The 23522-nt window shown below is 41.5% G+C and overlaps 1 protein-coding gene across 7 annotated transcripts in view; it reads right to left on the bottom strand.

Annotated features, from left to right (window-relative positions):
* ANK3 (ankyrin 3) overlaps window positions 1-23522 on the bottom strand; it is a 192516-nt gene that overhangs the window by 33067 nt on the left and 135927 nt on the right. For 4 of the 7 annotated variants that reach the window (XM_059851138.1, XM_059851137.1, XM_059851134.1 and 1 more), the window contains 9 exons: window positions 22850-23074; window positions 19603-19757; window positions 12702-12913; window positions 10666-10873; window positions 10017-10113; window positions 8600-8828; window positions 7895-8020; window positions 6975-7097; window positions 4639-4720 (listed from right to left, as the gene is read on the bottom strand). In XM_059851138.1, the coding sequence (XP_059707121.1) occupies window positions 4639-4720; window positions 6975-7097; window positions 7895-8020; window positions 8600-8828; window positions 10017-10113; window positions 10666-10873; window positions 12702-12913; window positions 19603-19757; window positions 22850-23074 (1457 nt within the window). Of the gene's footprint in view, window positions 1372-4638; window positions 4721-6445; window positions 6473-6974; window positions 7098-7894; window positions 8021-8599; window positions 8829-10016; window positions 10114-10665; window positions 10874-12701; window positions 12914-19602; window positions 19758-22849; window positions 23075-23522 lie in introns of all 7 variants that reach the window. The other 3 variants (XM_059851139.1, XM_059851135.1, XM_059851140.1) reach the window with 3 other exon arrangements.

Here is a 23522-nt window from a genome sequence, read left to right as displayed (position 1 = left end):
GTATGTCAGGTTGGAACGGCTTGTCCTCTGCGACATCTGTCTGCAATATTGCAGTCATTCTTATCAGATCCTCTTTCATTTCAGCAACATCTTTCAGTATCTCCTGACTGGAGGATAAGGAAGATGGTGTGGACAATTTGAGAGCAGAGGGTGCTAAAAATAAGGATGATTTTATTGGAGATGAAGTTCGGGTAAAGGTAGGCTGCGTGCGCGCCTCTGTAGTCAATGTTTTAATAGGCGACAGTAATGCAGCGGCTGATTTTGTAAGCGAAGACGACTCTGGGAGCTTCTTTAATGCTGGTTCAGACAAAACATTGACTACAGAATATACTGGCACTGTTATTGTTGATGAAGTTACTGATGAGGTAGTTGCAGATATTGACCCAAGGGCTGTGTACAAAGCACCTGCAGGAGGAGTTCTCATTGACTGGAAAGCTGATGGTGCTGAAGACACAAATGACCTGAGTGGAGAAAATGACATTGTTGTAGCTGTTGAAAAGACTCTCTCAGCCGTGTCAGCAACTGCGTTAGCAGCACAAGTTGCAGAATGCGCAGCTGCAGAGATCTTGTCTTGAAAAACACCTGCAGCTTTGGTTCCGTTTATTAAGTTGGCAGAAGATGGGTATTTCAGAGGTGACACAGACCCATTGAGCAATGGTACATCTGTGTGCCCAGCTACATGTTTTGCTGGCGACGAGAGAGACGAGGCCATCATGACTTTAGTGGATGAAACAGCATCAACTGCTGACTTAGCAGGTGACACCACTGACTTTAGAGGGGACGATAAAAGCGAGGATGCTGATGTGATGACCGATTTAAGTGGCAAGCTCGAAGAGTACATGTTAATGTTGGATTTGGGGGATGCTGGAGGCGTCATGGTTATGGATGATCTCTCCAAGAGAGATCCTGCTGTAGTCACTGGAGATGTCCGAGAGGGGAATGTGGTAGTGGAGGCCAGCCCTTTGAGACTGGCAGCTTCTGTGACTGCGGGAGCTCTGATGAAAGAGCCTGAAGTAACCTGCATGTTGTAGGGAGGCTGCGAGACCACAGTTTTTATTGGCGAAGAGATTGTCCGAAACGATCTAATCGGAGATGCTACATCACTAACAGATTTAACTGAAGACGTGGTAGAAGCTCCTAACGTGGATTTGATTGGAGAAGTAGAAGAAACAGACCATATTGATTTTAATGGGGAAGCTGTAGGAGTGTTAGAGGAAGAGCTTGATAAGGAAGTGAAGCCTGATTTGGTTTGCCCAGGCACTGTAATTGGAGCTGTTGTCCATGACTGATATGGCCGTGTTGAAAAGAATGGCTTGTATGAATAAGTAGCAGGTAGGGATCTTGTTGCTCCTGCACTCCGTTCAACTGTTTCTTAAATTGTTAAATTAAAATCAAACATAAAAATCAACAAAAATGGTTGAAAAACAGAGAGACCAGAGAAGAAAATTGGTCAGTAAACGTTGTAATATTACAAAAAGCAAGTACAATTGTTTGCATGAGTTGGGATGAAAGAGGCAAAAGAAGATTTAAAAAAGGAAAGAAAAAAATTAGGAACAAGCCATATACTGATAACTGGTCCAAACCAAAAATCACATGAAATGGAAGACAGAAAGCACATAGCAACCAAATCTGCAAACAATGGAGAACAGAAAACACACAAAAGGAATCCATAAGGTAAAAATAAATCCACATCAAAATTTCTTCTCTTACTTCCTATTGACTTTCTGATGTGCTACTTCTGAAATACTCATATCAGCTTTATTTTGCCTGTTTAGGTATGTCTCTGCTTTGTGCAACTATTAGAATTATCCATTTAATAATTTCTATTGTTGTTCTGTTCTGATTTGATCCTATACAAAAATATAAACTTGCGTAAAATGACATTATGTAGCTAAAAAGATTTTTTTTAAACCGCTTCAGAACTATTTCATGCAGAAACCAAAATTCCTTTAAGTGACAGGCAATTGATGTGCAAACTGTGAAGCAACTGGAATAAATTCAAATCTATATCTTCCATGCACAATTCGGATATGCTTCACACTCACAAAGCCAATAAGAGCAAGAGCTTTTCTGAGTCAATATTTAAAAAAAAAAGAAAAAAGAAAGGAAGGAACATATGCATTTGTTTCTCATGCAATATTCCTTTTGTCTGGTAAAAATTAAAGTAAAACTTTTCATGGAATGATTTTAAGAAGCATATGTCGTAAATGAAATATGGCAAGGATGATGTATGATAGTCGTGAGCAGGCAAAGCAACTGAATCAGTTTTTATTCATGCACAAATGTCATGTCAGAACGAGCACACAGATTAATCCATTTTGTATGGTGTATTAAGCACAAATACGTAAACCTTACAAAATAGTATCACAAGAGGTCATTAAAAGAAGAGTACACTTTTTCTACAAGATGTAGTGTCTTGGTACCTTTTGAGGAGATTTCTTGTATCAGCTCAAAGACAGACCTGTTCAACTTTACAGTTCTCAAAAGGTAACATTAGAAAAGCAGTCAAAGGAAAATAGATTATGAAATAAATTCCTAGCAAGGACAAACCTGTTAAATGTCATCATCCCCCAGAACTCTCAGCTTATTCATAGGCATTTTGAACAGAATTATCATCAACCACATTTTGCATCACAGGAGGCAGTAATGTCAGAAAGTATTTCTGGGAATCCCATTACACAAACATTTCCTCTGATACAGCAATAACATTCAGAGAGTTGACATTGAAAGCAACTTTGAGGAATTTTTTTTTTTCCTTTAAAGTTGGAATTAGAAATGGAACTAAAATATCCAAAGAACTTATTCAACATACCTTTCTCTGAAGTTACACTAATAATTTGTCAAACCTGCTTGATCTGTCTTATAGACAGTAACTCACAGTGAAAGAAGCTCAACAAGGCTAACACTGAACTGTTGCAGCACACACACTCCTATAGACTAGTGAATACTCAGTGCATGACAGGTCCATTTCCTGCAAGGAGAAATGTGCTGGTCCTATAGAAGCCAATCAAAGCCCAGAAGTCAGTGCGGATGGCTGGTGATACTTCATAAAAGCATTTATGTTGAAGAGAGCTTGAGTACTAGGCCTGACTGGCACAGACTAAATCAAGAAATGCCCACTTTTCCTTACTACAATATTTTTAAGTGGAAATATACTTCTCTCTCCCCACCCAAACTAAAACCCCAAAATGTACTTCATTTAATCAACTATTATGAAGATATTATAAACACTATTATTTATTATGAAGATTTAATTAGCAGTAGCTGCTAACATTCACCAGAAGTTCATAGAGTCTTGACTTCAAGAAACAAACCCCAAAATGATTCTGAAAAGAACTAATAACTTGTTCAGCAGTTAGTGTTAGGATGCGTCTTCACTGGAACCCCACTGCACCATCACGAGCTGGTCTGTCACAACTGACTAGTGAGGCAAGCAAACCCACAGGCTGCCCTCCTCACTCCTTTTTTGCCTGTCAAATCACAGATTCAGGGACATTGAAGATGCTGCTTCTGTGCTCCTTCTTGCAGTTGAAGAGCTAAAAAATCTGCCATTTTTTTGCAAATGAGACTTAATGGACCTTTGGTGAATAAATAAGATTTTTTTTTTCCCCTCTCAGTGAGGGGGGGAAAATTTATTGTGAGTGATACACACAGTCATCAACCTTCTTTCCAGCAATTTCATTTTCCCTCTCTCTCAGTTCCCATCAAGCCTGTGACAATACCTTAACAGTCCATCAAGATGTCTCAGCAGATCTGATAGCTTCTTCAGATGTTATATGCTTGGAGTCTTCTTCCCGGCCTGAGAAGTGTAACATATTCTGGAGCACATCTGATCCAAAGAAGCCACAGATCTTATAGGATAATTAAGCAGCAGCCATCCAATGGGAACTCCCAAGACCCGATGAAGTTTGTCTATGGATTTTATGGAATTATATCAAAGGGTCTATTGCAGGGTAGCAACTGAGAAGTCAAAAGGGGGGGAAAAAAAGGCAAGAAAAAGCCTGGAAATGGGGAACAATAGCAGTTGACCTTAGAGAGGTGAAGTGAGGAAGAAAAGCTAAGCCAAATACATTATTGTATTTAACTGGGGAGGAAAAGAATGCCACAGGTCTGGTCAAGGGGAACACATGTTTAGGAAGAAGCAATGTGTGGTGCCAGGGAATAAAAAGCATCTGCAAGGAACAGAGGAAAAAGGGAAGGGGTGGAGAAAGAAGAGGGAAAATATAAAATATGAGAGACTCTATTTTGGTTAAACATCTAAACATTTAAGCACTTATCTGAGTGGCTGTGTGAATTTTTGTGTAACATCCCATTCTACAGCATCTTTCTCTAATGTTTCAAAGGGGAGAGGAAGAGACTCTTTTTGAAAGCAATATGCAATCCTCCTACCCTGGAACTACATTGCATTTTTAAAAACTTTTATATTTTTACTTAACTAACACACGTAATTTGCCAGTCAGGATTCTTCAAGCTCTCACAACACAGGAGTTCACAGACCATCCAAGAATTCTGTTTTAGACAGCTTTTTTTTCTTGTTTTTCCCCAGAATGACACCAAATACAACGTTTATAGAAAAAATGTCTCTTCTTATGAACAATCACATCTACATGGTTTAGTATTTTGGTAAGAGCAACTCACTCATTCCAGGCTCAGTCAGATAGCTGTAGCGCTTACGTAAAGCAAGGGAGACGAAGTTCTGGCGCCGGTCAGCCTTCTCCGTCTGCAACAAAACACAGCGGGATTCAGGGCCTGGGGAATCACTGCCTCCATCTGAACAGACCAGTCCTCAAACCTCAGCAGGATGGGCCGCTTTTCGTGGCACACAACCCCACAGGGGAGAATGGGTGCTTCCATTCAGCTTCAGGATGGCATGCTGAAGCCGAATTTGGGCGAGCAGGCAGGGAGGGGGCAGAGCCAGCCTCTGTTCCTGGGTGCCGTGAGATGAGTGCCAGGCACTGCCGAGCAGGGAGCGTGGCTGCACAGAAACCTGCTGTGAGTGACCACCCTTCTGGAGCAAGCAGGGAGGGACTGCAACCCTAAAGTGAGCCCTCAGGTTCATTCCTCTGCTTGTGAGGTAGAAGAGCTTAGACAGCAGAAGCAGCTCATTATCCTGCCTTAAAGTATCTCCACATAGTGTCATACTGCATTATCACTTAATGAACTGCTTCACATTGCTAGAAATGGTGTGATATTGTTCATTCTCTTTAAAATAAACCACCTTTGGCTAGAAACAGGAGGTCAACACAAAAGACTAGAGTACAGACAAAACATCCATAAGAGTGAGGGACCGATTGAGTATTCCCCCCAGATTAGCTCGTCCCGAAAGCACACACACCACGACGTACAACTGGCTTTAAAGTGAATACATTAAGGACAAAAAAAGGCATGGGAGGGGATTTTTTAATATGCACAAAATGCAAAGATGTGGATTAGAAAGCAGACTACTCTTGTTAACTAATAAATTGCTTCATAAGTTGCTGCGTTCAGTGAGATAGCTGAAAGTGTGATGTCTTTAATATGAATAATCCTTCAGAGATCAACTCACTTGAATATGTGGCTAAAAATACAGTTTGTTCAGAAAGAGAACTATTATTGTAGCTATGTAATAGCACATTGGGAACAAATTCTATGGAGGTAAAGTGATGTTTTTGTTATTATTATTTTTTAACACATAAGGAATGCTTTGGGTTGCATTGTTTGGGGTTTATTTTAGCTACTCTAACCAGCAGGTGACAACTGCTATTTATTTGCCACCAGGAAGAGAAAAAAAATTGCCTCTAGGTAAATAGGCGATCCCTATGTAGCTTCCTTTACAAGATGATCTCATCTTTAACTATCTCCAATGAGTAAAACCCACTCAGTTTTCTGACAACCTACTGTGTGGTTTCCATGAAACAGTGGGGTTTTAAACTGCAAATATACGAGGTTTGGTTGAAAATAGATTTGAACAGAATATTTAGAAATTGCTCTTGGCTGATTTACTTTTTTTGAAAGAATCCAGTTTATTTACAGAGATAAGATACTAAAGGCCACTATTGTGGCCTCAGTAGTACCTTTTTCTTTCCCAGAAATACAAGTTACCATAGCAGTGTCAGTACCTCCAAGAGGTAAAATATTATCCACTGAACTCCTCTTATTTTGCCAAAATTTGACTACTTCTGATAGTCATAAATATATCCTTTTTCAAAAGAAAACCAGTTAATTTTTAGACTGCTTTTATTCAGTGCTCGGTTTAATTTCAAAATTTATAATCATAGGGTTTTCCATATTTGTGCAGCTCTACTGTTTGACAACAGCCTGTCAGAAGTTGAGGATGTGGTTATTTTTTTGTAGGTATCATTTCAACACCACCATTAAAAATAGTTGTTTGTTTTTTTTCTATAACATACTACTTTTCTTCACTAAATCTGAAGGAAATAAAAACAGAAGACAGTGTGTATATTACCTCATCATCTTGATCTGACTCTGTTTCCTTTTGGTCCCAAGATGCATTGCAGAGACAAGGAATATTATAATGGACAGCAGGGAAAAGAATATCAGGATATGAAAAGGACCAAATTGGGAGCACAAAATGCAAGCTGATTTATAAGGCAAAGCAAATCCAAAATGTCAACACAAAAGAAAAGAAAAAAAAATCTTACATCCAATGCAAATAAACACGTGACATTACTGAAAGCATAAACCTATGACTTGCAGGCTGAAGCATGAGCTGTAAACAGAATTGTAAAAATTATAGGAACTTGACACCACAGTAACAAGAGACTTTAAAAGCGTTCTACATACAAGAAACCAATAAAACATACATTTTAAAAGCCTTTATCATATTCCAAAGCATTCTCATTACTGACAGTTCACAAGGTTTCTTTATGACTAGCAGGAAATAAAAAAAAAAAAAAAGAGAGACAAAAACTAAAGGAACAAAACCAAATCCAACCCAACCCTAAGAAAAAATGTTTACTTTTCCAAACAAATACCTTTTTGTGTGCTGGCAGAGTGATATTCAAGTTGCAAACAGCTGTTTGTGGCAGTCCTTTTGTAGTCTTTGGTTCTTTCAAAAATGATAATCGACCACAGGGTTCCTGGCTGGTGTCTCTTACCTAAAAAAGAAATTTTGCTTCAGCATAGTCATATGTAGTAATTGAGGCATTAGTAAGATGTAGTAATAGTAATATAGTAGTAATAGTAATATGTAGTAATCCAGAGACCTAGAGGAGGTTTCTGGAATCGTTCTCAGAATTTCTTTCTACAAAGAACTTACTAGTGTGTAAAAACTAATAATACCAAGCTGGAGCTCAGCCTGAGGTGCTGAAGGAGAACATGTGTTACTGTGAAAGAGTTAGGTCAGCCTGAAGCTCTCTGATGGCAAATCCATGCAAGACAAGGTGCTGAGTGAGTCCAACCTGAGAGTTTCATACTGGGATGTTACTCACAGGCAGTGTCTGCTCACTTCATTTTATTCTGCTCTTGTGTTTACCAAAATGCTTAACAACCTCTCCAGCAGAGCAGCTGTGACAAGGCTAAGGAAAGCAAGCAGCATTCCTGGCCATTTAGAGATGAACAGTCTGCACACACCTTCTGAAGGTTGCCCTGCAGTACAGCACCTCCTTTGCTTAATCCCCTCAGAAATTGTGACCTACTGGTTAATATGTGGGGACTCCAATTTGAGATGTGGTTTTAGTAAAAGGTTGTGAATCCGTGTCATGGGTATTCTTTTCCCAGATGTGCCAGCAGTTCTGCTGTGGCTTCAAGCAAAGCACCCTTTCCATGTTATTCACATATTAAAGAACTACACTTAGACCCCAGGGGCAAGTTAGTCCTGTAGGGCTGAAAAAGGAAAGTAGGACTGTGGGAAGTGAGGAAAGCAGCAGGATCATTTATTTAGTTTTTCTTTTACCTTTATAGAGAATGGCAGTCTATTTTCTTTGAAAGCATAAAAATTAAAAACAAGTTGCTGTCCTCCTTTAGTCAAAGGGGCCAGATTTCCATAGCAATCAACATAAATAGGTTTTCCTTCAAGAACCTATCAAAGCAAGAAATAAAAGTCAATAAAACCTCTTTTAATGAGAGATTAATGCATATAAACACTATGATTTTCCCCAACATCATTCCTGAGTGTAACACAAGTCCCCACTTGGTTACATTCAGCAACAAATTAGAATGTCACTGTGCATTATGGCAAGGTATTATGAGTACAGGCAGTTTGGAAAACCACAAGCCACCTGACTGGCTTTTCTAAAGAAAGAGTGTGCAATTTTCTTCAAGAAATAGTAAGTGACTGTGATTTCACCACAATCCAGTCCTGCACATGACTGTGTGCCTGCAGGGCCAATAAGAAGGAACTCCCTCTATCTGCAAAGCCCAGCTAGAGTTACTTGACAGCAGTGAGGGAAAACCCCACTGCAGACTGCACTGGGGCACCCACAAGTCCTCATGCTCCTCCAGTCTCATCCTGTTTTGTTCTGCCTTTGAAAAGTTTCACGCCACGGCCTTGCTGTGAACCTTTATATAACAGGGCTTGCCATGGCTTTTGCAGGAGCTGCTGCTACTTGGAAAGCACACTGCCCACCTACAAGGAGAAAACCAGCTGCAAGGAATGTACCTCAATGTCTTTGCTTCTGGCAACTTCCTCAAAGTTCTCTTGTTGCTCCAAAGTTTTGTCCACTTTGTCGTCAGTCATGCAGAAGCAGCGCAAATTGGATTCCACGGGGTCATTCATTTTGGCAAATATCACAAACTTTGCCATGTAAGGAACACATATCAATTCTCTGTAAAGCTGTGTTGCCAGCCCAACAGTCTCTAGTACCTGGTGGCAGTCTGCGAGCCAAAATCTGAGTGGGGAAAAGTAAACCATTAAATCAACTTTTCATTATGCTCCAACAATTGCTTAAGGTTTAAAGAGAAACTGTGTCCTGTATCCTTGGTCATTTGGCAGTGTGTACTGTCCTTGCAGAATTGCCAGAGCTGTAATCTTTCTTCTACTCTCAGCACAAGTTTTAACCACACAGAAATGGGAATACCTGGCAATGAAATACTTATCTAACCCTTTTCACACTGGTTTCATAAAACTATCTTTTTGAAGGCTCATTTGAAGCCAAAGTGAGGAAACTGAATTTCATGCAACCATCTTTAATTTCCTGTAATGTGCTGATGCTTCACTATACATTTGATTTGCTAAAACAAACACCTTTATAACACACACAGCAAATCACATCTCCCATTCAGGCTGAACCAAATATGCCCATGAAGTCTCTGGTGAAGTCTCCAGAGACAATTAAGTGTTCCTTATTGTTATTTTCTCACCTTACGATTAAGAGTTTGAAGACAAGTGTGATAGAAACTACCAATAATTCATACTTTGTGTCAGTCTTTCACACAATATTTCAGCCCTGATCTATTTGGTTTTCCAGCAATTCTCTCTTTTTTCATAAAGGTTTTATAGTTGCAATGTCATTTACTGATTGATAAACTCTCTACCTTCTATGCCATGAATTTTCTTCACTAGGATATGTGATTTGTACAGATCCTGGTAAATGCCTCCAATCACCATGTAAGTCCATGAAGTCCATCAAGAGTAATTTCAACTCATCATTTTTTACAAAAGATATTTCTGTGAGAGCAATTTAATATAATTTTCAACTAAAAATCCCACAGCCAGAAATTAAACATCTTTAAATTTTTAAAGAAACACATTTTTATGAATCCCCCCCTTTTATTTTTTTAACAGAATGAACATTTTGAGCTTTCTCTCTTTGTTGCCATTTACAGAAAAACCAAAGCCCTGTGTGGCATGGCAGCCTCCAGAGCAGGCTGTGTGCCTGCCAGGAGCCCCTGCCACAGCCAGGCCAGAGCTTCGTGTGTGTGGGACACTGATGGGCAGTGACACAGCAGTATCTGGGCCACCACCGCTTCACCAGCCTTGTGAGAGGCTTCCAGAAAGCCAGAACACAAGCTCCCAACCAGGTGCTGGTCAAGGGAAGGCACTCCTGAGGTGCAGTTAGCAGGGTCTGCTCCCATACCTGGCAGAAACATTGGTGGTGAAGGAGACACAGTCGTTGGAAAACGTCAGCGGCGTGGTGCCCGTGATATCCTCCCACTGCGCGGGCGAAGTGCCTCCTGTGCAAACACACACCAGGGAGATTTCCTTTCAAACACTAAGCACACACAGACTGCAGAAAGACCATCTCTATCTCCACACACTGAAAGAGAGCCTAGACATTAATGTTCTCCAACAGCTGAGCTCCATGTTATGATGGAGCATCAACAATGCTACATGGCATCACACATCACACAACAAAAAACAAAGATGTAAGCAAAGAGCAAGTTAACAGCAACCCCCCCATATCAGCAAGGACAGAATTACTTCTGCAACCTACTTTTACTGACAAGCACGTTTAATAACCAAGAATGAAGTTTTTCAAGACTGACATTTAATTTTTCAAAACTGAACAAGTGTTGGGAGAGTTCTTTTACAACAGGACCGGATACAAAGCTCAGGGAACCAGTGGGAGCCTTGGAAATAACCTCAGCTGGTTTTGCTCAGGAGAGCTGATCTGAGCCCCAGTGGCCCAGCACACCAAGGTTCCCTTACTGGAATGCAAGAGTAGTGAGAGTGAGCACAGAGCTGCTGCCACAGAAACCTTGGCAAAGAGCAGGGTTTCCTCTAACCTGTAATGCTACATAGGAGTCGAAGGCTGGGAGTCGTGTCTCCTTTGTACCCGTTGGTTACTCCTTCTCCTGATGGAGGTGGCACAGGAATTGTCATGGTTATTGGCTTATGGAATTTTCTTCTTCTTGGCTCCACAGTGACAATGGGACTGAATGTTGCTTTGTTTCCAAGGATTTTTTTGACAATCTCTTCTGGAACTGGTTGAGCCTGTCAACATGGGGGACATACTCAGACTAGAGCTAAAAACTGTTTATAGACATGCAGAATTATTTTCTAAATGATAATTCTATTTTCTTTATATTTTCTGTAGAAATTTTTTTTTCCCCCCCAGGAAGCCTTCTCAAGGGTGACTATTAGTGAAATTCATGTTTAGATTTTGTTCAACAACTTACTCCTTATTTCCTAAATGCTAAATGGTAGAGCTACACCATAAATCTCGGAAGGTTCCCTGCAGTACTTGCTGAGAGTTTTTCAGAGCATGTTCGGTTTTGCTCTTAATTCGCAGTGATTAATGACACTACGCACAATTTCAAAATGCAAAAACTGGCCTATTTTGCACTTAAGAAGTGAGGACTAACACTGTCTCCTGGAGGAGACAGACAATTCCTACATCTCTGCCAAACAGAGATTTATGCTCTTGAGGAACACTGCACTCCCAACTGACCTCTGTACTCAGTGCTTCCTGTGATTATTAGAAAGAAATACTTGTTTGAGTCAAAATCACAAAGAATGCATGGTTACAAAAGATTTATAGGTAAATTTCACATTTTCTACAGTCAAAAGTGACAGACATGGTAATGGGAGTTTGCATCCAATTGCCTTTTTAGTTTATGTTTTTTAAACTTTCAAGCCTGTTTCAATCAGGGTGACCCACAACTTGCTAATATTCACATTGCAGAGTGCACTGATATGCAGAGAACATGGCTACAGTCTCAGCAGCCACAACACTGCATACAGAGCTGTCATACTTCCCTCACACTGGAGAGCTCTGGGAAGGCAACTGCATAACCAGAACAGCACAGTTTCCATTTTCTCAAGATTAATCATCTTGAGATGTGAAATATCTTTAACAGAAATGTTTCAGTGTGAATTTCAAGCACTGCAATTCAAACCAGCATCTCTTTTTCATGACTTGTCATACTATTAAGGGAATTTTAAGTGATAACTAACTGAACTCAAAGATGCCTCCTATTCCTATGGAATATTTTTCCACTTTCTGTGCAGTTAGTTTGAGTAGAATTTAAGCTATATGTTCTTCCCAGATTTCACCCTTAGAAATGCCAGTAGTGCATATCCTAAGACACAGCAGATGTACATGGGAGATTTTAAATTCAAACCAGCATCTCTTTTTCATGAACCCATCATACCTGTCATACTATTAAGGGAATTTTAAGTGATAACTAACTGGTCTCAAATATGCCTCCTATTCCTACAGAGTATTTCTCCACTTTCTGTGCAGTTAGTTTAAGCAGAATTTAAGCTACATACTCTTCCCAGATTTCACCCCTAGATGAAATCTTCCCAGATTTCACCGCTAGAAATGCCACTGATGAATGTCCTAAGACACAGCAGATGTACATAGGATGTTTTTGACCCAGTAACAGTTGGCAAACAGCTGCATGTAATTCCTACCCAAACACATTCCTGTGGCAGAGGGCAGCCCAGTGACCCCGTTCACATGCTGCTGCTTTGCCACAGCAGACAGGGACTGCACAGTGGCTGTAGACTTGTTGAGCCTGTGACGGCTCCAGGTCTTTGCTTTCCTCTCTCCACTCCTGGGATGCTAAGCCATGACCATGGAGGTGATCCAAGGGGAGCTGGGCTGTGCCACAAGGAGGAGGACTGTGCACCACCTGTGCCTGAGGGACACTGAGCATGCCCAGGCAGACTTGTGCCAACTCAGAGGTCAGGTGTGAAGAAGCCCCTCGTCACAAATCGCTGCTAAGGAGCAGCGTAAGCCCCTGGAAGCTCCGTACTTCCAGTCTCGTGCATCCAGACAGGTGTGCTGAGAGAAGCTGCACTAAAGCACCTTTACCTGGAGCCCCACGCGGATCCTCTTGGTCAGAGCCCCCTCGGGGAAGGCAGCCTGCACTCGTGGCACCGTGGTGCTGCTCAGCACGCCGCCCTCGGGCCCGATCTGGTTGCTCTCCTGCTTGATCCGGGAAACGACGGCAAAGTACTGGGGGAAATCCTTGGTGACGATCCTGCAGATCCGCTTCTTCTCCAGCTCCTCCGCGCTGTCCAGCTCTGCAGGAACAACACAGGTCAAACCTTCAGGCATCCCCTGCCCTGGTTCCTCCCACACACATTTGGGGCTTTAATAAGCATTAAAATGCCCAAGACCGTTGGGAGGTTTATTGTTATTTATTTACTACAGCAGTAAAAAAAAGCCATTCAATGCTATCAGTTATCAAGCTTTGTTTTTGCTGTGAAGTATTGTATAAATATTGACGATGAGGGCCAACAGCAACAGGCAAAAAGACTTGCTAGGACACCTAAGCAGTCAGGTATAGAATCCTTCGAAACCCTCAGGGAAACCCCTAGGTGTGACAGTCTCTGCAGTAGCAGCTGCCACAGAACGACACGTTTGTCACATGGCATACAAGTCCAAGGAGGGCTGAAGGAGATATTCAAGCTTCTTCCCTCTCTCATTTCCATCTGGTCTTTCAGAGCATAGCTCCATATTATTCCCAGACACTTTTCCCGTATAGTTCTGGCATAAAGAAAACCACAGGAGATCACAGTCAGTTCATGACCTATCTCCCTTCGTGCCAGGCATGCAATCCAGAGCTTGGCCACCTGAGGCACTTGAGACAGTTATTGCCCAGACTGGCATCCAACAAATCCTGACCAGACACCAAGCTCTCCATGAAACTGTAGAAGCAACAGAGCTGTCTCCCACCACCACCAGTGAACCAAGAGCAAGCTTCCCTTCCCCATCAGGATTCCAGCCATTTGGTTATCTGTCCCAAAATAACTGCAGCGTGCCCCTCAGGTCCTAGAGATCCTTAGATACCTCAGATACAACTGAAACAGAGTCAGGTTACCAACCATTAGTGCTCTCAGCCACATTCCCAGTTTGTAGGGTCACAAGGGCTCAGAAAGGTGCATAGAGTACCTATCCCTACCAATTAGTTCAGCACATGACATAGTTTCCCCCATTTATGCACTAGGAAAAAACTCTGATACAATGAAAATATGATGACTTTTGCAACTGTACGTGTGTGTGTGTATACATATATAATTTGCATTGGTGTCCCAAATGCATTGGTGAAATCCCCATGATATAAACACCATACACAAGTGGAGACAATTATATAACTGTCATGCATTTCTCCTTGTAACTTTTAGCACTTGGCCTTTTTATCTATTGTAATTGAATTTCATTGCAGCACTCCACAAATTTCAGCACTTATTTTCCTCCTTTGACAGGGAATTTCTAAATAAAGCTTGTTCCTCAAAAGATGACATTTTTATCAGATCTAGCAAGAGAAAGCAGGAAGACCAGAAATAATACTAAGACAGAAGACATTTGTAAAATACTTTTTGTGACTGAGACATTATCCTCCTCTAAACATGTAAGCTCAATTACAATTCCAAAAGAATTAGAATGCAAATTTGGTAAAATGTCAGTTTTCCATTTTAAAACATTCAGTAGATAGTTTGGATTAATCTCACAGTGTTGCTGTGGATCATATGTACCTACCAGAAGTGAATAATTTCTTATCATAATGTCAGCTTCTATTTACTTTGACTCAGAGATTGATATCTGAAGCCCTGTAATGAATTAGTCACTCTGCCTGCAGCCTCTGGAAGCAATGGCTTGTGCAGGAGACAAACTGGATTCCTAAACTCCCAGGCAGGTATCATCTTGACTGGTAAATCCTCATCATCTCCTGTTTATTGCTAGACAAAAAAACCACTCTAAAACGCTCTCAGAGGTGAAGGATAATTAAAATTCTCCTGAAATGGAAAAATAGTGATTTGTACAAGAACATTTCAAAGTCCTTTGAACCTGGCAGGCACCTTCCTTCAGAGGAGGGAGATGGGAAGATAAGAGAGGCAGAGCAATAGTCAGGCATGGAAAGGAGTTGGACTATATATAGGGAGGTTATGTTTGGATAATATACATGTAAGTTTCTATATGAAGTTGCCCTCTTACAGGGAAAAGAAAAGATGATGAGCAATCAAACCATCTCTCTCACTGCCCTGAGAAATGCAGTGTTAGCATGACAGAATTAATGAAACAGGGAAAACTAGTCCTGGGAGAGGTCACGTTTCCCAAACACACCTCATGCATTTTACAAAGGGAGATATCATCATTACTATTTCCCTCAGCTGCTGACACTTCATTCCTGGGCAGAGTGTTTCAATGATAAGCCTTGAAGCATTTTTTGGTTAGGTGGTTGGGTTTTGGAGGGAAGGGGGTTTTAGCCACAGAGCAGTATGCTGTGCACCCCATCATGCAGATAGGGATAGCAAAGCATGGAGAAGCAAAGCAGAAAGGTTAGTGGCAGAACTGGGAAGAATCTCCCAGTGCCACTGTCTCCCAGGCTTGTGCTAACAGCCCAAGAACTCTTACAGCCACTCAGCTTCAGCGAGTCAAAAGAAAGGTATCGTGAATATAATGTGTGCAGAAGTCTTCTCCTGCCACCCATGTGTAGGGTTCACTTACCCTGCAATGGTTTGGTGCCTGATCTTCCACAGGAGTGGTGGAGGAGAGAAGAGATGGACAGAGGGGAAGGAGGCAGGAAAAGAACCTCACAGAGTGTGGTGCAGGCTGGCACACGAACATTAAGGCTCCAGGACTGGAGAAGAGAAACCCAGCCATGTCCTCCAAGGTCAAGAGGGACCTCACACAGGCTGTCTCAGGTCAAGGAGAGCAATCAAAACAGTTCTCTCTGGTGAGAGGCAGTTGTGGATCAAGTTCACCCACACCTAATACCTTTCTTTTTTTACTTTTAGATAAGGTAACAGAGAGCAAGAATCTTCTACCTCGAAATAGAGCAACACAAGTCACAGAACACCTGGCTGTTTCATGAGCTTTGAGGTGTCTTTGTGTGGATCTGGTTTCCCTTGCTAGGGCCTCAAAAGAATTTTGCTAGCACTGAAAAAGCAAATCTCACCTGACTGAACAGCTCTCTGAGTTGTGCAACCCTCCCTCAGCCCTGGCTGGAGCAGAGCTGACCTTGTCACAGTGTCCAGACCTCAGGGTGGGGTGAGCACAGGATCCCAGTTCTCCCCACACAGAGCTGTGCCCATTCAGGAATTGCTGCACTAAAAGCACAGCATGCAGGAGGCAGCTTCCACATGGAGAAAAATCCAGGAGGGGGATGGAGGCAGGGAGAGCACATGGCAAGGGGCAAGGAGCAACTGAGGGCAGAAAGATGCTGCTAACCAGACCCACGCTCCCAGCCTCAGTGTTTCACACATATAACCAGACACTCCCAGTGCCACAAAGATGTTTCACCCTCAAATAAGGCAATGTCCTTTATGGCTATTTTTGTGTGGTCTTTTATCCATTCACAACATACAGTTTAACAGTAATATGTTCAAAAACTTTTCTTAGAAAGGTGGCAAAATCACTGCAGAGTGATTTATGGTGGTATTTTTAACTTCAAGCATAAACAAGGTCACACTCTGATTTGATCTGTCGATTCAGTTATGTAAAAACTCCTGCTTCCCATCTGAAACCACATTGTGCAGCTGCAAGCTTACTGCAGCCACAAGCATTTGCATTTCTTGGCTCACTCACTAGTTTGCAAATAACTTTTAAAAGATTAGCTACCCCAGTGTGTGCATTTGTGCCCACAATCTGTCTACAGGTACCTCTAAAGGGTGAAGGAATGTTAAAAGCAAAGAGAAATTATCTATAAAAGGAGCTTGTCTGAAAACATGATGTATTTACCAATTACAAGACAGAGAGCTTCTTCCTAAAAAAAAAAAAAGTTCCAAAAATACATATATTTTATTTGATTAAAGTATAAATAAAAATTATATGGCCAAGAGCTGTGGCTTGCTACCCTTGTGTTTGGAGCCACACTCCTCCTACTCCTAAAAATGCCAAGTTACCTGCATTTGCCTAAGTACAGCACCACCCTTAAAATAAAACCTATTTAAGCAGAAACCTGACTGCACCAAAAAAACTAGGCTCTTTACATCACGGTTCACTGTTCTCTCATGATAATAACCCAAAAGTTCTGCTGTTATTCAATGGTGCAGCAGCCCTGGAGCAGTGCCTCCTGCCCGGGATGATGTGGGGTCTAGGACGAGGTTTCCCAGCAGATGGTGCTGCTCCCAGCGCAGAGCAGGCTTTTGGTTTGTGACTGAGACGTGTCCTTGCTCTCATTCCTGCATGCAGAATTATTTTCCAAATGCTAATTCTATTTTCTATATATTTTCTGTAGAATTTTTTTCCCCCAGAAAACCTTCTCAAGGGTGATTATTAGTGAAGTTCATGTTTAGTTTTTATTCAACAACTTACTGCTGATTTCCTAAATGCTAAAAGGTAGAGCTGCACTATAAATCTCAGAAGGTTCCCTGCAGTATTTGCTGAATGTCTTTCAGAGCATGTTTGGTTTTGTTCTTAAGGGGGAGAGCAAAACAGGAATACCAAGCAGAGCAGCAAACTGCATCACTAAAGCTTGGCCTATTAAGGAGCTGCAATAAAGGTCTGATTGCCCTCCTGCACTACAGGGTAGGAAAGGACTTGTGATCACAGCAGCTTTGACAGAGAAGCTGTTTTTAACAGAAAATGGGCACTTCTGCAGCACCTCCTGGCACTCAGAGATGATTATGCAGATGAGTTTTCTTGCAAAGGCACACTAAATTTCTCTAAATGACTATGTGGCTGCTTTTCATTTAAATTAAAGCTTACTTCTGCCTCCAGAGTTCATACCTGGAATAAAACTTCTTCCAAAGTTATGTCTTCTGAGATGCAAGATACTCCCCCTGAGCCAAGTCTGACTGTGGTATTTTATAACAAAACACCAGAAGTTCAGATGAAAAAAAAGCCAACCCACTCAAGTCTACAAATTTGTAATTTTTTGGTCATTGCTTGGAAGACCTTTGACATTGCAAAGGTGTAATTTAACTAGAGTGGAATTTTGTCAAAACCCTTGTCAAAGGGTTAACACCATGCATCAAAATAGTCAACACTATTTTGATGCATAGTGGTTTTATTTTATTTTGCTTTCCTAGCTATAGAAGGATTAAGCTAAAACAAACTGAACAAATAATCACTACAGTGAATGTGTCTACAGCATTTTTTTCCTTTTCCTTTCACAAATACTTGCCTGGATTTCTAAAAGCCATTCCTGAGGTTTGGCTTTTAAGGTGTCAAATATTTTTCACTCTAACAGAATAACGTCCATCATACTTGGTGTGATTTTTTTGGCTGCACTTTTACCCACCAACCTCAAACAGCAGCTCCCCTGAGGGAAAGAGCCACCTGAAACCCTCAATAGATCAGAAAATTGTCCTGTGGCTCCATATTGTGAAGCTTATTATTTCAGACTCTAAGTACTGAGGGCTTCACGCCCCCCTCTCTCAAAGTGTTTTTCTTTATTGAGCTAAATTGTCAGTTTATCCATACGTGAGCTCTTCCAAATGTGTTGCAAGCTGCAGCACTCCAGAACAATATTTCTGTGCCCAGATTTCCTACCCCCAAATCAAACTAAGCTCAGTTTGAGAAGCACATGAAGCAAATAAGCAAGCTGCTGATCAGTGCTGACTACCTCACCCCTGTCAAGGCAGAACTACTCTACCCAAATCATCACTTCTGATCCCATGTCAGTGTGCAGAGGAGGGACAGTGGTGAGATTTTTCTTTTTCAAAGGCTGCAACTACTGCATTCAATCCTGCAGCAATCATAATTCCCCAAGCCATACTATCCTGGACCGTGTCCATCTCTTACTTGTCCTGCTGCTTTTAAGTACCCTTCAGTGATGAGGTTTATTTTATTTTTCCAAACCCACTGGCAAAACATTTGCAGTGTTTCTGCCCTCCTGTCTAGTTGGTTCTATTACATTTATTTTAAAACAAATAGATCATCACGAAGCAAGGAGATCTTTGCTGTTGCTTTGTGTTTGTACAAGCTCAGGTGCAGTTCAAATACTTCAAAGTGAAGCCTTTCCTGCTGCCCCCATGTGGATATGTTTATCCTGTGGATAAACCCTTCCAGAAAACCAAAGATCACACCACAAACTGTTTCATTCACACTCAGATGCAAAGAGCTTGAGCAATGGTTTATCAGCATGAGGATTGAAAAATGCTCCCTAGGAAAAGAAAGCAGTGGTGCCAAGGGATGGCTGCAGCCCCACAGCCTGGCTTTGCCCATGATTTTCTTCGGGGACCATCTGTGACAGCATCTTCTGATGGATTTGTACAGCTGGGTGCCCTCATCTTGAGGGACTCTCACACCAACAGCAATGCTCAAGCAAAACAAGGGAGCCAGACTTCCCAGATGGGCACCAGGAAGGCAGGCTGTGCACTTGTGGGAGGCAATCTCCAACAAGACCATTTGAAATCAGAATGCTCTAGGGGCCAAGCTCTGTGTCCGTGGGAAGGCCCCACAGAGCTGCTATTTACACTTCATTGTTGGTTTGCAATGACCTTCCTGTGGCCCTGCCTGAGCAGCACGGACACGTGTGCCTCCAGCTGGGTGTTATTCTCAAATTCATGCTGAAAAGCAACTCTGCAAAGTCTGCTTAAGCCTGGCAAGACTTCAGACCAAAATTCACCACTCATTTCAGGATGTCTCCAGGCCACTGCAGAACAGTTTCTCCTTATGCTCTTTCCATCAGTTTAATGTGGAATGCCCACTGTATTCCCTGAAGTCAGACATCTCCTGCACTGTTTCAGTTCAGTTTGCTTTAGTCAGCCCATGTTAGCAAGCCTTCACAAAGGCAAGGCTAAAGCTCTGAGGAAATATTTACCTTCATCCATGCCATTAAGTATTTCAGTTAAGTCTTCATGTTTGCTGTCATACTGGTGCTCCTTCCACGTTTCACCGTTCTCACTCCGGAGTACGATCAGCTCTCGTTCCTTGCCTCGCATTGATCCAAAATGTGGGATTTCCACTATGACAGGGCTAGGGAAAAAGGAACCATGTTATTTTTAAGCCTGCATTTCCTCACTGCCCTCAATTTCCTATGGGTCCTTAAGAAAACTACGGTCATTTTTAATAGTAAACACTATTACAGTAAAAATGCTTTTAAAATTGCCAAAGCTGCACAATCCTTTATCATTTAAACTATATTCATGGATAAATCAAAAGTACTAATATATAGCTTGGTTTTAGTGCAAATATTTTGAAATATCTGCCTCCAAGAAAAAAATAGTGACAACTTTTAGTAAGGAGCATCCTCCTTGCTCATTTATCCCACGGTGTAGGTGATCCAACCTGCCTCCAGCACACACAACACTGCTGACTTTTAACTGGCATTAGCCAGTTAGTCAAAGTTTGGATTTGGCTCAGAGAGTTTGAAGGGACAAAGTCAGTTCAGAAGCAGTCTGTCTATCCCAGTGCATGCAACAGCCACTGACTGTAACAGGAACCATGCATTTATGCAGATTTTGAACTTCAAACTAAGTCCCATAGTTTTCAAAGCTCTCCCTGGCTCTCTGTTGATGCAGCTCCTGTGAAATAAAAGAGACTGTTTTTCTTTAGCTCCACTTTCTGGTTCTCATGCCCAGCATCACAGCTGCAACCTCTGCACAGCAAACATCACAGGGGAATTGTTAGATCCTTTCAGAATGGGCTTCTCTGGGTTGAACAACATCACAACCACATTTATATTAGTTACTGTCAAACATTTTTGGGGGAAGGAAAGGGAATGAGAAGGTGGTTAATAATACACCTATGTCACCAGACAATGTACCTTCAACAGAGGACTGCAAGTGCATTACTGAACAGTTTGTATGAACAACCAACAGAAACCACCATTCACTTCATGTGCCATTCCTCAACAAAACAGACACTGTTGCCAAACACTTCACAGGCAGGATATGCATTTTAAAGTATGCTAAGACAAACCGACTGAAATCACACAGTAAGTGAACATTTATGGATTATGCAGCTTTAAGACATTTAAATAGACAGTATCAACATTTTCCTACAGAGGTTGTAAAGGGTTTAACTGCTTTGTAACAACTTGGTTAAAAGCAGTGTCACATGATAGGAGAAGAGTGCAGCATTTCTGTGGTACTGTATATCTGCCAGGTGTTGGGTGCATTAACCAATTCATCACTTCAGCATGAAATCACAACAGTCATCATGGGGAAAAAACAAACCAGCCTGAGGCCCAATTTGCACATTAAATTCCCATGTAGAAGAGTTAGTATTTTTTTTCCCATGAAAATAATAAAAATGGTTTAATTAATATACATTTTAGATGCTTTTAGGAACACCCAGTCTATTTTTCAAGTCTCAAGTTATTTAACAAAAAAATAGGAATGTAGCTGCTCTCTCCCATTGTGCACAGCAAGAAAATACCAAAAATTCAAATACATTACTTAAGATATTGACTCTCTAGTTCATAAAGAATACAAGCTGAAAACTAAGGTTGTAGTACAATCTTTGCAGGCTAATATTTCAGATACTGTCTCTGTAAATATTTAGAAACTACACAATTTTGTGCATGACATTTAACAAGAATACTCAGTGAGAAGGTATTGAACAGGTTTGGAACACCAAACACTCACCAATATTTTGAAAACCTAATGCAATAAATTTCACAGTGTGGTTTGAAAACAACAGTGAGAAATGTACGGAAACATCCTTGCATGTTTAGACTATACACAGCAGTCCCTTTGGGTAGCATACTTGGCTTTGTAAATTTATTGTAACAAGATGCCTCTTGCAGGTTGCAAAGATTAGTATTTCTCCAATTGATTCTCGCTGAATCAATTAATTCACTTAAAACCATTTTTTTCTGAATAATCTTTCGTAAGTCGTGGACTTTACGTGATCACATTTTACAAATGCTCTTCCCAAAACAGTGTCACTTGAGGCCTGTAAATACCTTCTCTACCACAGGGTTGAACTTAAAGGACTGCCACTGTGTATTAAAATGTATTTAATGCAGTAGAAACACTTCAAATTTAAAAAATTACAAAAGCACAGAAGTTATGAAAGCAGAATGCTGGCAGTGAATTTTACATGCCTATAAGCACAAGGTAGTAGCAGAGCTCTATTAAATCAAGCCACTATGATTTTCTTTCAGTGACATAGATCAACTGAAAGTTTTAGGAAACTTAAAGAAAATAATGGGATTAACAAAAAATTGGAAACAAAAGAAAAACTGTAGACATTCTGTATCTTTTCCGTACATATCCTACCCAATAAATTTTGTTCCTTGTGGACCAAGCTGCAGGATTCGGCTAACCATGCTCTCACCCTCATTTAGAGGGGGAGGACTTTTAGGAAGATGCAGTTTACTGAATAACATCCATGCAGCAGGAAGAGAAACGAGAAGGGGAAATTAGGAACAAGCTGTCATTCCCGACAGAACCAGCAGTTTATACCAGGGTGCCACTCAGGGTAATGAACAAAATTTATAATTAGGAAAAAAAAAAAAGGCCACATCATAGTGGATTGTTTTCCCTACTTTAAGCTTCAAAAACAGTCAGTTCCTAGCACTGGTACTACTTGTACCACCACTCCACAGCAGGTGCTCCACCATCACTCCAAGTGGTTTTGCTCCACAAGACGGAGACAGGCAGCTCCCAGCTACTCCAGAGGGAGCTGAGCACTCGTTGGGAACAGAGCTCAGTACCTGGGTCCCTGTGGGTGTCTCCAGACAATTCTTTGTGACAGTGCTGTTTCTCCACATACTCTACAAGCAAGAGGGTCAAAACCTGCTCTGGGTTTTCAGTGTGTGACTCCTCCTGACTTCCAAGGCAGGGTTGCATGAGTAGATGGGGGTGGGACCTGGCCTTCCCATGGCTTTCCTTACCTTCACCTCCATCCTGCAGTCATCAAAGAGGCAAAACTCTCCTTAAAATGCAAGGGTTCTTTACAGAAGGAATGGCAGGTTGGCATTTTTTACTGTTTTAAGTTAAGCAGCCTGTGCTATGTGCTCAGATGAGGTAGAGTCAACGTTTAACAACTTAGACCCACAGGATAAAAGGAACGAAAGGTGTGACATGAGCAGGAGCAATTAAACTCGCAGAACAACTCACCCTAAAAACTGTGCCCCTGCTGGCCCCATCTCTACAAGCCGACTAGCCAATCCTTCTCCTTCAACCATGGGCGGTGGGCTGGCCAGCTTGTGCCTCTTGACCAGGCGGCAGGTGATGCGCGTGGGCGCCGTGCACTTCCGCGGCGGGATGATGATCCGCATGCCGTGGTGCCGACTGCCCCTCATGGAGCCCCCGCGGGCATCCACCATGAAACTAACCAGGAAACTGCACAAAAGAAAGAGAAAACGCTTCTGTGAAAGTTGTCTCGAAACAAGCAGAAGATCAGCAAAAAGTCAGCAGACACAGACTTCAAAACGTTAGAAGTCATCCCGATCCCAGCTAAACTAAAAAGAATATAAAGATCCTTCTACAACTTGTACTTGCATGTTAACTATTGGTTATCAAAAGCAGGAATTGCTAAAGCTCTAGCAACATCATGGTGAAATGAAAAAAATTGTACACAAGAAGTGTATTGGTAGTAGTTTGTTAGAATTTTAAAACATCCCTTTGCTGCTGTTAGCTCTATTGTCCACAAATGAGAGTAATTAGCCTCACATGCATAAAGCAACCAGACAGTGTAGAAAAAGGAGAATCAAAAATGCTTATTATTTTAGGAACCTCAGTCTTTAAAACCTTCCTACTGTCTCATTTGCAAATACTCTTGATGGCTGCC

The sequence above is a fragment of the Haemorhous mexicanus genome, chromosome 7, assembly GCF_027477595.1.
Source record: "Haemorhous mexicanus isolate bHaeMex1 chromosome 7, bHaeMex1.pri, whole genome shotgun sequence".
In the NCBI taxonomy this organism is placed as follows: Eukaryota; Metazoa; Chordata; class Aves; order Passeriformes; family Fringillidae; genus Haemorhous; species Haemorhous mexicanus.
The sequence above is the reverse complement of the archived record's forward strand: the minus strand, read 5'-3'. Positions and strand labels throughout refer to the sequence as shown.